Raw genomic sequence first — 13,594 nt, 5'->3', positions numbered from 1 at the left:
CGACCGTTGCTGCCGGCCCAGTAAAAGTCCTTCATCGTCGTAAGGCCCGTACAAACTAGTAACAGCACGTGTTCGTCGCAGTATGCGGCCCCAACAGGCATTTGCCAGAGCTAGTCCCCGTGCACAGGAACGGACAATCCTGAATGCACAATAATAGCAGACGAATCGAACACGCGATGCTCGCCAGCAACTGGTCAGGGGTCAGTTCTACCCCCACTGGAGGAACCGTAGCAACGCGGGACGGCTCGAATGGGTCACATCACGATCCATGGTTCGAGCTGGGATGGTATCATGCCAGGTGGGTGTTGGTCCGCGGAGGTTGCTCCTTTTCGTTCCTTATCAGTCCAACGGGTTCTGAACCTGCCATGACCGATGTGCCAAAGAAACCGTCCCATGATTAGCCCTTCGTCCGCAGTACGGCGTACGACGACAATTCAGGGGCTTGAACCAAGCTCGGATCATCCAGTCCACCAGGAGTTGGTTTCCTCTCTCCACTGCCCCGTCCGCAGTCCACCCGGGAGGACCTCATGGCAAAAGGGCGAAGTTTATATCTCGCCAAATCCCGTCCAGCCGGGTTGATATCATGATCCGTGGGCCATCGAACGGTGGACTCTGAAACACTCGGCTGGGTTGGGCTATCCATCTGGTTGGAACAGGTGTGGTCCGATTCCAGTTGCTATAAGTGAGCGGTATACTCCGATGTTATGGGTGCCTGGATTGGCATGTATATATCGTCCACTATCGCACCATCATGCATGCCTACGCAGTACGCACTACAGACTACTCAGCGCTCGCCCCAACCGGACTTCGTCCAGCGTACTCCGTACACCCGACGGCAAAACAAGCCCAGAGAACAGTGGATAGCCAGGTGGACCCATCCAACTAACCAACTAGTGTCAGGCCAACCATCCTCCTCGTCGGCCGTCCGGTTTTTCGTCTCTCCACCCGGTCACTGATCTCCACCGCCGCCTGCTCACACGAGGATCCTTCACGAGCGCCCGTTGAGTCAGGACCGCATGTTTCAATTTGGCCCTCCAGACACACCCCAGCCCCGGCATGTAGTCTCGCGGGCCGCTGATTTGCCTCGACCGCCAGCAACATGGGGAGCAGCAGGCCCGTCCAGCTCCACTTCTGGCCCGTGTCCCTTGGGCGCAACCGAACCAGCTGCCCTTCACGGCAAAGGATTGGGCTTCGGGCAGCATGCAGACAGACCCTACGTAGGCACCGCGCAGGAACGAGGGTCGCGTCCGAAAATCAAGACTCAGCCCAAGGCCGCCCGCGTCATGTCACTGCACCCTGACGGGTGGGATGGAGACGACCGTCTCCAGTCGACATCTCCACCGTCGTCGGTCCCTTCCTGGATAGGCGGTGCACCCGGGCGATCAGCGAGGAGGGGTGATAATGTATCTATACTGCGTCCGCAGGACGCAGTAACAGGCCCGGACCAGGTGAATCGAGCCAGGCGATCGGCCGTGATTCCTCGCGATCACACAAATCATCACACTATCACAGTCAAAACGCGAGGGGACGAGCGAAGTCCAGCCCCGATCGACGTGCCCCCCGTTAGACCAACCTGTTCCTGGCATCTGCCAGAGATGGAACAGAGTTTATTCTCCTATATTCCGATCCGCCTGACAGGGCCTCGAGGAATCATTCTCCGATATAGCTTCACTCCAAGATCAACTATAGAATTCCCTCCCTCCTCCCTCTACACCACCCCCCTTCTCCCTCAGTCTCTCCCTCTCTCTCCGAATCATCTCGATCATCAACCACTCGAGCCCGTCGAGTGACACGCGATCGACAACCCCGTCGGAACAAACATCTCAGTCAGGCCTAGATTCCCTCAGCACCAGCACCGTCCCGCCCAGCGCCAATAGTAGCTACCGTAGTCGAAGCGGGGTGCTGACAGGTGCAGGGGCTGCAGAGACTCGTCCGTCCCATTGAGCATCTCCCCGGCCAATAATTAGGGTTTGCTGCACGTTCTCGGGGTGCTGTTGACAGGGCTCCGTTCACGTGCGTGTGATTCAGGTGCAGCGGCCGATGCATGATGCTGCAGCCCCGTCACACGGTTAATACGTCTATGCGGAATAAACAATCCTTCATGCGGCGCGATGGCTGAAGAACTATTGGCATAAGGCACATTGTTTGTGTCTCAGGACCTGGTAGGGCGAGGTATATCCAGACTCCGATATTGCATCCCGGCTAACGCGTCTGCTGAGAATGAATCCAGGAGCAACCAATTGAGGCAAGAATGAAGCAATAACCGCATACAATATATATAGTAACAAGGTGGCGAAGGGCAGGTATGCATGTACCCTTTCCTCCCGCCAGCCTCCTTGGCCGGGCATCATCCCTAGATAGCATTCCTGGCTGGCAACACGCGAGCGCGCCATCATTCTTGGACTTCCTCATGTCTTGATGTCCATATATGCGGTCCAGTTGCAGTCTTGATAAATCGGTAATTGTTCCACTCTAGCTGGTGTTGTCCGGCAACCGTTCGGCCGAACTACACCTCTATACATCTATAGACTCTCCGTAACCATCCTCATCACCACCATACCGTGGAAAGCTTTCCCTTTGCCTCAATCCCATATAAACAACACGTATATACATTCCATCCACAGTACCTACTAACCCCTAGAATCGCCCTTGGGGTGGTATAAAGGGTGTCCTCGGCCATTCGCCCAAAAACATCTCTACCTACCTCACCTTCATTCCATCCACTCTACTCCATACCGCGATCAACATGAGACTCACCGCAATCCTCGCCGTATCCCTGGTCTCAGTCACCTTCGCCGCCCCGACCCCTCAGCTTCCAGAAGCGATCTCCGGCGTTGTTGGTGCCGCAATCAAGGTGCCAGATCAAATCACTGGCTCCCTAGACCCAAAGCCGACAGTCAAACACGGCACAAAATAAGCTGTATGACTTCCGTGCCTATTTTCGCGCCTGGGAAAAGCGAAACCGTACGCCTGCTAACTTAAACAGGCCTCAACACTCCGTCCTGGAGTCGGCACCCTGGCTAGAAACGACCTGAGCTGGAAACACGGAGTCCATTTTGTATTACTACCGATAAGCAAAACAAATTTCATACCTAGATATCCAATAGTCATCCAATCCCCGTATAAATCCACTACCCCAACTAGAACATCCCCTCCATGTCCAAGTCCAAAAACTCCGGATTCCCCACCGCCATGTCCGCCGCATTCAACACATCATCTATGCTCGTATCCAGACCCCCGCCCATACCCTGACCCACGCCAGCGTCAATGCCTGCGGCGGCCGCCGCCGCCGCCGCATTATCCAGCATCTGGTCGAGGTTCGCCTCGTCGGCGACAGCGTCGCCCGCGCCACCAGGCTCAAGATTCATCTGGTCAGGTCCACCGACGCCGAGCTGCATGTTCTGGATGATGTTGTTCATGTCGAGGTTAGGCACTTGGGCGGTGGGGGCCATCAGGGCGGAGACGCGGCGGTAGAGCCGCACGACGGCCTCAGCGCGGGCGGGATCTTTCTCAGACATCTTGGGGACAGCGTCGTGGAGCAGGGCCAAGGCGTCGCGGAGGGTGAGCAGCGGGGCGCGCGGAAGGGCCGGACCCGGGTCCTTGGGGAGGTCGAGGGCGAACGACTCGGCCAGCGGGGCGCAGACGATGGTGGCGGCGATGTCCAGCACGAGGTCGCCGTTGTTGGCGTCGAACTGCATGCGGAGCTCGTCGACGAGGGCGGAGAGCACGCGCACGGCGCCCAGCATGCGCACGCCGGACATGATCTGCCGGTGCGTGTACGACGGCGGCGGCATGCTGACGTCCGGGCTGGTGCTCCAGATCAGCAGCGACTGCATCGTGCTGCGGATGCTCCCGAGCAGGCCGCCGCCGCCGGCGTGCGCCGTCCAGCTCTCGAGCTCGGAGCGATGGCAGCTGCCGGTGCGCGGGAACGACAGGCACGGCTCGAGTGCGTCCAGGACGGGCTTGATGTCGGTGCGGGAGGGGTGCCGCGTGCGCACGTCTTTCAGCTGATCCTCGAGCGAGCGCGCGGTGATGTTCAGCACCGTCCGGTGAATCTCTTTGGCTTCGCCGGATATCGAGCTGGGGCTGACGAGGGAGTGCAGTGCTTTTAGTGGGATGGATGGGTCGCTTTCCATCTCCCAGATATGATTGCCGAGCCAGGTGAGCGCGACGACCAGGGAGGGCAGGAGGAAGGGCTCCAGAAGATCTGGGAGAGTCAGCATTGGCACATCTTTGGATGAACATGGCACGTACATTCGAAGCCTCCTTTGAGGGTGTCGAATTCCAGCTTGCCTGCTTCGCATGCCCCCAGGCTCTGGCTGAACAAGGTGCTTGCAAGGAGATAGAACTCCTGCGGGCTGCAGGCCGACATGGTCTCTTCGCTGATGCCTTCGGCGATGAATAAAGCGCCAATCCATGAGCCAAGGTGTTTGTTCTGCTTCTCGCTCAGTTCATCCAGCTTCTGGCTGCTCGAGCCGCGTTCTAACAGTCGTACGACGAAGGAATCGTGAGTCACGATCCCCAGATCGTATGGACGGAGATCATATCGGTACTTGAACGCTAACACAAGCAATAGAATGCTGCCAAATTCGTCGTACACTGGTTGGCTTTCTCCCTGGTCTTCATCCCAGTGCCACGAGTCAAGCAGCGCACACAGAGGCTGCAAGACCTGCTTGGGGCTCCGGAAGAGAAGGATCACATCTAAGGCTTGGGGACGGCGAGAGAGTGCATTGCAAATATTCTTCAGCGTCATGGTCTCTTTCTGATTGCACAGGCTAAGCATGACCTACACCACGTCAGCTTGCCAAAATCAACATCCCTCTAACGGCTTACCTCTGTGATGGCACCGACAATCGCGCCCGCGTTGCCTTCAGTGAACTCGATTTCATTGATGAGTTGCTCCGCACGCTCGGGGTTGGTGTTGATCTGTGACACAAGATCGTCTTTATTATAGCCGACCGGGAGAGCCTGCATAGGGTTCTCGCCTAGTAACCGCTCGATACTGGATTCAGGGATCAACTTGTGCGATGCACAGGCAAACAGGAACTCCTGCCGGACGTCCGACAGGACTGAGGTGCCTTGCATGGAGAACATCTGCGAAAAGGAAGGGAACGTGTTCGGATCGAGCCGGCTGAGCGCGTGGCTAATGCACAGTTCCATTGGCAATGACACCATTGACGCCGCAAGCATGGCGGCGAAGAATGAGGGTAGTTTGTTGACCAGGAACGAGCGGAAGAGGAACATCGTTCGGCTGGATTCGTTGCGATACATGGCATTCGAACAGACATCGAACGCGGCTGTGATCATCTCCTGTATGAGAACATCATACCGCCCCTGTCGGCGTTAGCAACGGCTTCTGGTGCAGCGCGTATGCGACCTACCCCGTATCTATTTGTCAAGTAATTAAGCATTATGCTGTCGTCCACCAGAGGGCGGCCGGCGAGCTGGATAGTTAGCACATTTCTGAATATGATGAGCGATACGCATACCATTGCATTTATATATACGTAGAGACCAGCTCTTGAGTTAATGACAGGCCCATCGATGATCGAGGCCTCGAATTGAATCCCATTGACATTGAGGTTTTCCAACGTGGAGACACCCAGAGCCTTGGACGGCGGCTCACCATAGAGGTTGAACTCCTTCTGCAAAGCGTCCAGCCGGTTCCTCAGTGGTAGCGACAGGTCCACACAGAGGGGAAGATACGCCGAAAGGGCGTGTCCCAATCTCACTTTCAGGGCTGGGCGCGTCAGCACGGGACGGGTGGATGAGCGGTATGGAAGTCATACCTTCGTTTGAATCCGACGAAAGAACCTGCAGACCTTTCTCGGTTCCAGACACGGCAGCGAGAAGAATCCCCAACGACTCGAACAAAGAAACCGCATCGGGAGAGCTCATCAACCCATCCGCCTGTTGGCTAGCGCTCATCTGACTGTTGTGCCAGGCGACAACAGCATGGATCCAGTCAACAATCGCGGAGAAAGTCCCTGTGGTTTCAGACAGAGCTTTGGGCGCGTGCCCGGTAGAGACGGCGAGCATCGCATCTTGGATAACGCGGATGTCGGTCATCAGCGTGTAGCAGTTGTGTTTCTTCTTGCCCTGCGGGCTGTCTGCAGCGGGCGACCGGGGCTTGTCGTGAATGGAAGAATGCTTTAACAACGAAACCAGGATGGTGGAGATCTGGACTTTGCCCATTTTGCAGAGGCCGTCTATATACAGTGGGAGCAACGGGTCCCATTTGACCCCGGTCGCCAGGCGGGTCTCAAGCAAGGCATCGATGAGAGCCGACGGGGCAATTGGATTCCTCTTGAATAAAAGCCGCGACAGGTTCTTAAACTCGGCGACATCAATTCGATGCACTAAACATTGGTGAAGGAATGTCCTCCACTGTCCGTGGGACGTCATATTCCGAGCTTGTTGCGACCTTTTCGACAAGCCAGGGCAACCATGCCATATATTTCGACCGTGGAACTCAACACAGATATGCAGTTGTACAGACCTGGGGTCAATGCTTCGGCATTTTGTCCCTGGAGGGAGCTATGAAGCACGAGAAACATCCGCCATTGTTTGGAGACGTTCGACGTCACGTGTGATTACGTAATTACACGTGATTTTATGCCTGCAATAGCAGGCACCAATTTGTACAGAACGTACAGGTGACCTGAACGGCAGAGGTCACAAATATTATTTGGCTTCTGGGGTGGCTTGAATCAGTAAAGAGTACTGGTTGGACTGTTGGATGGTTGACCTGGTCTGTCCGATATATGTTTGCGCCCACCTGGACACGATCCGCGCAAATTGGCCAATACAATTAAAGGAGACTATAATGTGATTAGTTATGAGTAGCAACAAATATATTAAGGCAAGCTTTAGGTGCTGATCGCTGAATACATCAATTACCCAGAGCTTCCGGAAGAAGGGCGGTTGCATAGAACATCAACGACGACTTCGCCAATTACATGACCAAACCTAGTAGCCGGTGGTGCGGCATCTTGATAATTCGGGAATGAGCCTAGAGTAATGGAGATGCTCGTCCGCGCGATCGAGAAAATGGTTTTTAAAATACAGATGAGCATCTGTAAATCTCAATGTTGAGGTACAAGAGCTGGCCATTAGCGAACAAAATTGGGCCAATAAACAAGATGCTCGAGTGCTCATGATGCTTTACCGAAGGACACCCCAGGGCAAGCCAATCGATTGAATTACCCAGAGGCCCTGGCTAAGGTTGTCTACACTAAGATGGAACAGATGCCCTGTAATCTTTCGGCCGCTCCAGTATACCTATAGGTAGGTTCCCAACGCTGTCGACTGTCAGTACATAGCTAAGTAAATCAATTGCCCAAAAACTACGAGTGCTCCTTTCTGGCCGCTTTCAATTGTTACCGTTGTAGTAGGGTGAGCCAGGTGAGCCAGGTAACCTAAGAGAGACACATGGCGTTTATGAGATACATTCATCTATTTCTCATCAGACTAAGCTTGCAACTATTGCACAGTCATCTCCAGTGATAGTCAATAGACATATAATGATCGGCTGTCGGAGCTTTTCTGGACAGTTTGCCCACGGCGGTTTCAACACATACTCGCAAACCGACTTTCGAAAAGTAAAGTGTTGGGCGTAGCTCTGGACGATATTCAAGGCCGCCGTGAATTTTGTGATAGGGTTACGGACAGACGTCTCATATCGGTGAATAACTAGGGGCGGGGTACGTAGTCAGTTGAATGCAAGTGGCTGCTTGTTATTGGGTGATGGGGCGAGGTGGACCATGTTTGCTTGTTCCCATCTGCACAGCCTCAGCTATTTCCTCGCGACGTTACTTATAATGCACAGTCTGTTGAGGGAAACATTTTGCCGGTGTTTTTCTGACAGGAGTTGAAACAATGGCTGAAAGATCAAAACCGGAGAGTCTGGCCTCTATGGTCCAGAAAGACAATCCTCCTCTCACAGTGAAATCCCTCCACCAACAGCAAACAGATCCCAAGGACGAGCAAGCGGGAGTGAACCGATTCTTGGAAGGGCTGGAGAGTGAACCAGCTGGTTTCTTGCACACGCCTCTCAACGCTGATATTACCAAAACCGACGATGAGGCCCACGATCCCAACATGTTGGATCCGTTTGAGTACCATGTGGATAACCTAGGCGACATCGGACAGGTCCGCAACAGCAATGTTCCATCATTGAGACCGGCGCTTCCTTTCGAAGAAAATGCTTCCGACAACACCTCCGTTGGCGAGTATCACCAGGAGCCAAGCCTCCAAGTTGAACCGTGACATCTACCCTACCTGAAGAAGAAAATGAGATGTCGCAATGCCCTTACCCAGACTGTGGCCGAGTTTTCGAAGATCTGGAGGCCCTCATGCTCACTCACCAGTCTGAAAGACCGGAGAAGTGCCCAATTGTAACATGCGAATACCACACAAAAGGGTTCCAGCGCAAGTACGACAGGAATCGCCATACTCTGGCCCATTACAGGGGAACCATGGTGTGTGGCTTCTGCCCAGGCTCGGGCTCACCCGCGGAGAAGGGCTTCAACCGCGCCGATGCTTTCAAGCGCCATCTGGTAAGGGTACATGGAGTGGAACAGACACCTCCCTACTTGCGGAATCGAGGCCCAACCACAGTGTCGGACACGAGCATTGCAGGGTACAGCCATGTTGTGCCAGGAAAGTGCTCCACCTGCTCAGAGACTTTTCGTAATGCGCAAGATTTCTATGAGCACCTTGACGATTGTGTCCTCCGAGTTGTGCAGCACGAGGAGCCCAGTGAGTCCATCAATCAAAAGCGGCTTGCCGAAGTCGAGTCGGACGAGGAGGTGAAGAAAACCATGGAGAAACATTTTGCTACTCAACTCGGCCGGTCTCGTCGATCGACATGCCGACTATAAAGACGACGATGACGATGGCAGATGGGACACTACTCTCAGAGCAGCCAGCAACAAGTTTGTGACCTAGAATTAGAAAGGCGTCTACCGCCCCTGTCTCTAGGTACAGAAATTAAGTACTTGATATCAAAAATATAGGTGAGTAGATACTGGATATTAATAGATTCCTCTAAATGTATAACAATTCAAGGAGTAAAATTTAGATTTAGATTTAAATATAGTTAACTATCTTTAAAACCCTATGTTTTACTTGTTTTACCCCCAAGTATAGTACTTCACAGAAAATATACTATATATAGCGTAGCCATTATGGGATTCCATAGCAGAAAAGTGGACGAGAGGCCAGTGTATTAGGGTAGGTAGGGGCAACGGAGAGTAAGACCGCTATTCGCAATTCAATAATCTTCTATGCCCAACGCAGAGAAGCTGTCGACCGTAAACTCCGACATATCCGTTTATACACTAGCAATATCAACTCCTGTTGGGCTCTGCCAATCAATGCTTAACGTAGGTATACCTATACGAAATTTCGGATGCTGATGCAGCTGTACTGACGGGGCTGCGACAGCCCGCGCCGAATATAAGAGTCATTGCTACCAAAGGATGAAGTATCTCTTATGTACTGCTGCCACCGTCGTGGAACCATACAACTCCAGATAACCTCAACGATCGCGATCGCCTCGGCGTCAATATCCGAGAATAGGTCCCTACTCCATATATCCGACTGGCACTTCATGGTTCGTACCACACTTCGTCCATCCACGGGAATCCGCCATCGGCACACCGATCCAGTAATTGGTGCAACCATGGAACGGAACGGCAACGAGAATCCGCATCGGCGCAACAGCAACGGGTTTCAACCGTCTCATCGACCTGGCCTGCCATCATCGGGACCTGCCGACGCCGTGTTTATTCGACGTTCTGTACGTAGATTCCTATCCAAAGAATGACGGGCATTCATCCGGCTCGGCGAATGCGGGAGATGGTGACTCCTCGACATCCATTGCAGTATGAATACGCTCGAATCAACCGCTGATCACTCAGAGAGTTCAATCAGCAGGACGGGGTCGCTTTAGCGAACTGCAGCACAGCATACATATCACAGCCCTACCTCGGTAAGCAGCACCTCGGCCGACCAGCGTTCAAACCCCGAGCAACAAGCACAAAAGCGCCAGACGAGGGGATTAACCGAAAGCAGTTAATGAAAAGTGAGGGACGCTAGATCTTGTGCGAATCTGGAATCGTCTCCTTGCCGATCGCTCCACTTGATTAGCGAGAATCATGGGGTTTGGATAGTGTGCACGGGAGGGTAAAAAAAAAAAGCCTGCTGTAGGGCCCATCTTTCACTTCACCAGCATCTGAGACCTGAGAACCAGAGGATCGACTAGGGTTTGCTGGATCGCTCGGAAGAATGTTCCTGGACTTCGGACATGTCATTCGAAGGGTGTTTCCAGAAGACTGGATCATGGGAGCTTAGCCCTACGTGGAGGTTAACGCTACGGGGTATATAAGGATGGCCCCGTAAGGGCGATGCGGTGTATCTTGCGGATCTGTATCTGTAGTGGTGGAAGATTTGCGATCAGCGTGAAGGTAAGACAAACTCGTACTTTAAATCATACTAAAACACGCCACATGCGCCCGAACAAATTCTAACATGAGACAAGCAAACCCAGCGGACATGAAGCATTGTGAACATCACAACAGATTCTGTCGGGAGACTCCGTACCTTAAGTTGAAGCGCTCAACCCCTCACGGCACTAGCAGCTGCAAGTCAGTCCAAGTTAACTGCTGTCCAGCCATTCGGATGACGCGTCCGGACCAAGCTGACACAGAAATTCTCCGAGCCACGCTATTCATCTGCACGTCTTCCCCCTATGATCCTCCATGTGGAGCAGCGTAAACTAAGGATGAATCCGCCGTGCTCCAGCCTTACTTTATTGTCGTGGAAGGGTCTGAGTTTGCCCCTGAATGATTAATGTCGGCCATTTGATTTTCAGGCGGGTTTACAGTTTAAGGGGTATGCCGGAAAGATACCATGGGACACGCCAGCCCCGAAGAACTCGTATTCAGAGAAAAGACGGACCAACGACGGGATAGGGAATCCGTCAACCGTTGTTGTTGTTTCAGACTCGACAGGAGTACATTCCTCAGAACCAACAATTGAGCCGGACGCCGAAATCTGACTCGTAGACTTGGATCCAGCGGAGATCTGACTAACTGTGGGCCGGGGTTTGGATTGCTGAGAGTTGGTAGATGTTGGCCGCTCCGTGTAGAATACTCAGTTCAGAAAGACCATCAAGGCGTATCACCAAAAGATCCTAGATTGGTACTCTAGCCTCCGTAGGGGGGAACCTGAGCAGATGGAGTAGTACCAGGAGAAGGACTCCGGAGTATAAGTAGGTATCCAGTAGGGAGCATTATTTGTCTATACTTCTCCCGAACCATACCCCAATGGGCGACGCCTCCGCCTTTCAGCCCGCCACAAACAACCCAGCAAAACCCTCCTCCATAGCTGCCCCCGTCGAATTCTCCAGAAAAAAGTCAATCCTCTCAGGAGATTGCGTGAACAACATCTGTCCCATCCAAAAGAACCTGTCCGCTGCTCGACCAAATCTCCAGAAAGGGTGAGTCGCCACCGGAGAACATAACATCTGCAATCGAGGCCCTTTCCTTCTCCACCGCCCGACCCAAGGGACCACCCGCGGCCAGACCAAGCGGAGCAGTCTTTTTCCTCGTAGAGTCCGACAGGAAAGAGTAACTCCTCAGATGGTGGTCTCCCCAAGACAAACTAGTGGGGGTGCGCCCGATCATTTTGGCGCGGGCTTGAGACTCGGTTCCCGTGGGCCGTCCGTCGTAGATACGCACGGAGTGCATCGCAATCTTTTCCCGAACCAGGGGGGTTTGCCAGGGTCAGGACCAGCTCCAGCAGACTTGGGGGGCGCCCTCGGTACTTGTCCCGTAGGTAGACCGCCATACAGGAACCCACCCGCACATCCGCGCGGAATTGCCTCTAGATGGAGCTCAGTGACGGTCCGTCACGATGGTCGATGGTTAGATTCCCGCTAGGGTCAAGCTAGCCGGGTCTAACGAGGCTGTGACCATCAGAGTGGAGGGCGTCAAGGCGCTCGTCGGTCCACGCAAGGGGCTCAATATACACCCTATGCTGTACACTGGTTGCAAACCCTCCTTGTTCTGTTCGATGGAATACCGCAACGTAGGCGGTTACAAAGACAATGAGACATATCATGTATATTCCAGGAATGCTCTGGTAGAGTCATCTTTTCACAACCATGCATCCGACGCCCAAGCTCCTCGCACAGGAAAGTAACGCGGCCAAGGGGGGGTTTAATATATAGGTGGGCCCACGGAATCTATCGTGCACAAAAACCGGAAGAAAGAAATCGTATGATCGTCGCCTCATGGAAGGGAAGGAAAGGATAAGATCGCTCATGTCCACAAAAACAGAACAATTAACTCCGTCATGTCGTCCCGCGTGGATATCAAAATCGAGTTGGAGTAAAAAAAAAAAAAAAGAAGGAAGAGAGGAAAGGAGGATACAAGAATCATGGGTAGCTCACCCTCGAGCACTTCGAGGCCGCGACATCTGGGAGGAAGAATCTCGAAGAATATCGGGCGCTCGCGGTCCCACCATCCAATCCTCCATGGCAAGCCATTCACTCCAACACCTCTCTGCAGCTTCGATTTCCGAGTCTAGCGCGCCCTGCAGCGGACGGAGGAAGGGTATTGTCTCGAGTGGAGGCATATCGTAGTCTTTTTTTACCGATGCCCACCCACCACTTTTTGCCGCGAAGAGGTAATTGCGCCGTTCCTGTTCATGTAGCAGGCCGACGCCGGCCCCCCAGTCGTCACCAAAAAAGCCGTGAAGTACGCCGGGAAAGTCCATGCCGGTAGCGACGAGGCGACGGATGTAGGGGATCAACGAGACGAACGGGGGAGCATTCGACACGGAAGAGGCGGCCGCATCGGCGGGCTCATCTGTAGGCAGACCAGATTCGGGAGAAGAAGCGTCGTGAACGGGGTGGGGGAGTCGTTGAAAGGGCAGTCGGATGTTCAGGAAAGCCGAAAGTGCCTGGACGGAGCCACTATGTTGGGCATGGTCGAGAAAGTACCGTTGGCAGTTCTGATAATGCGGGTACCATTCGAAGATGTCGAATCTCTGTCCTGATGTTCCCTGGGGAGCGTCTGCCAGTCCCAACATCGCAGCGGGATCAAACTGCTGGGCCGATTCCATCGGGGATGGTACAGACTGTTTGGATTGCCGATTGGGGTTTCTAGGAACGGAGTGATTTTAGCTGGGAGTCCTGCCAGGGGATGCCATTGATCTGGGTGCACTGGATAGGGGAATTACTTGGACCAGACGGATCTACCTCGACGGAGCAGAGAGATGCGATGATGACGAGGAGAGGGAGAAGGGGAACGAGAGGAACGAGAGGAACGGAAGAGGTTCCTGATGGAAAAGCCACGACCTCTACCAGGGGAGGAATTGTTCACGGACATGAGCTAGAGGAGATCCATGTATATGAGGGGAAGGGAGAGGAGAAGTAGGAGGAGGTTTGGGATAGAGCCAGATGGAAGAGACTCATTTGGCACAGGTCGAGGGGTCCAACATACATGAAGAAGGAAGCAGAGGGAGGTGTTTTAATAGGAAAAGGTAAGAATTCGAATAAATAGACTAAAAAAAAAAAAAAAAAAAA

The 13,594-nt window shown here is 53.4% G+C and overlaps 6 protein-coding genes across 6 annotated transcripts; 4 read left to right on the top strand and 2 right to left on the bottom strand.

The window, feature by feature from the left end:
- Nucleotides 1-709: 709 nt before the first annotated feature.
- On the top strand, nucleotides 710-1,957 carry BDV59DRAFT_104332 (uncharacterized protein). Its single transcript, XM_073686487.1, has one exon. The coding sequence runs from the start codon at nucleotides 1,017-1,019 to the stop codon at nucleotides 1,788-1,790; it is 774 nt and encodes a 257-aa protein (XP_073544414.1). The 5' UTR covers nucleotides 710-1,016; the 3' UTR covers nucleotides 1,791-1,957.
- Nucleotides 1,958-2,271: 314 nt separating this feature from the next.
- On the top strand, nucleotides 2,272-3,062 carry BDV59DRAFT_104323 (uncharacterized protein). The gene is made up of 3 exons (XM_073686486.1): nucleotides 2,272-2,458; nucleotides 2,666-2,920; nucleotides 2,987-3,062. The coding sequence occupies exons 1-2, from the start codon at nucleotides 2,429-2,431 to the stop codon at nucleotides 2,915-2,917; spliced, it is 282 nt and encodes a 93-aa protein (XP_073544413.1). The 5' UTR covers nucleotides 2,272-2,428; the 3' UTR covers nucleotides 2,918-2,920; nucleotides 2,987-3,062.
- A 78-nt stretch (nucleotides 3,063-3,140) lies between these two features.
- nut1 (putative RNA polymerase II mediator complex subunit Nut1) lies at nucleotides 3,141-6,405 on the bottom strand (the record flags this gene model as incomplete). Its single annotated transcript, XM_073692577.1, has 6 exons — nucleotides 3,141-4,207; nucleotides 4,255-4,786; nucleotides 4,834-5,334; nucleotides 5,382-5,444; nucleotides 5,490-5,740; nucleotides 5,790-6,405. 6 exons carry the CDS (start codon nucleotides 6,403-6,405, stop codon nucleotides 3,141-3,143), a joined length of 3,030 nt encoding a protein of 1,009 aa, XP_073544412.1.
- A 1,417-nt stretch (nucleotides 6,406-7,822) lies between these two features.
- Nucleotides 7,823-9,069, top strand: BDV59DRAFT_185927 (uncharacterized protein). Its single transcript, XM_073690935.1, has one exon. The coding sequence runs from the start codon at nucleotides 8,298-8,300 to the stop codon at nucleotides 8,880-8,882; it is 585 nt and encodes a 194-aa protein (XP_073544410.1). The 5' UTR covers nucleotides 7,823-8,297; the 3' UTR covers nucleotides 8,883-9,069.
- BDV59DRAFT_205012 (uncharacterized protein) lies at nucleotides 7,879-8,268 on the top strand (the record flags this gene model as incomplete). Its single annotated transcript, XM_073694572.1, has 1 exon — nucleotides 7,879-8,268. One exon carries the CDS (start codon nucleotides 7,879-7,881, stop codon nucleotides 8,266-8,268), a length of 390 nt encoding a protein of 129 aa, XP_073544411.1.
- Nucleotides 9,070-12,188: 3,119 nt separating the features above from the next.
- BDV59DRAFT_185918 (uncharacterized protein) lies at nucleotides 12,189-13,569 on the bottom strand. Its single transcript, XM_073690934.1, has 2 exons — nucleotides 13,249-13,569; nucleotides 12,189-13,171 (listed from the first exon to the last, which is right to left on the bottom strand). Exons 1-2 carry the CDS (start codon nucleotides 13,395-13,397, stop codon nucleotides 12,454-12,456), a joined length of 867 nt encoding a protein of 288 aa, XP_073544409.1. The 5' UTR covers nucleotides 13,398-13,569; the 3' UTR covers nucleotides 12,189-12,453.
- Nucleotides 13,570-13,594: the final 25 nt, after the last annotated feature.

The sequence above is a fragment of the Aspergillus ambiguus genome (genome assembly GCF_047715705.1).
Source record: "Aspergillus ambiguus strain CBS 117.58 unplaced genomic scaffold BDV59scaffold_39, whole genome shotgun sequence".
NCBI lineage: Eukaryota > Fungi > Ascomycota > Eurotiomycetes > Eurotiales > Aspergillaceae > Aspergillus > Aspergillus ambiguus.
Note: the sequence above shows the minus strand (reverse complement) of the source record. Positions and strands in the feature narration are given on the sequence as shown.

Bases quoted from the DNA above. Each gene is read 5' to 3' on its own strand.
- BDV59DRAFT_104332 (XM_073686487.1), top strand. From the start codon at position 1,017: ATGTTTCAATTTGGCCCTCCAGACACACCCCAGCCCCGGCATGTAGTC.
- BDV59DRAFT_185927 (XM_073690935.1), top strand. From the start codon at position 8,298: ATGTCGCAATGCCCTTACCCAGACTGTGGCCGAGTTTTCGAAGATCTG.
- BDV59DRAFT_104323 (XM_073686486.1), top strand. From the start codon at position 2,429: ATGCGGTCCAGTTGCAGTCTTGATAAATCG. The intron at 2,459-2,665 runs GTAATTGTTCCA...GGTGGTATAAAG, and splicing joins GTTGCAGTCTTGATAAATCG to GGTGTCCTCGGCCATTCGCC.
- BDV59DRAFT_185918 (XM_073690934.1), bottom strand. From the start codon at position 13,397: ATGTCCGTGAACAATTCCTCCCCTGGTAGAGGTCGTGGCTTTTCCATC. The intron at 13,172-13,248 runs GTAATTCCCCTA...CTCCGTTCCTAG, and splicing joins GGTAGATCCGTCTGGTCCAA to AAACCCCAATCGGCAATCCA.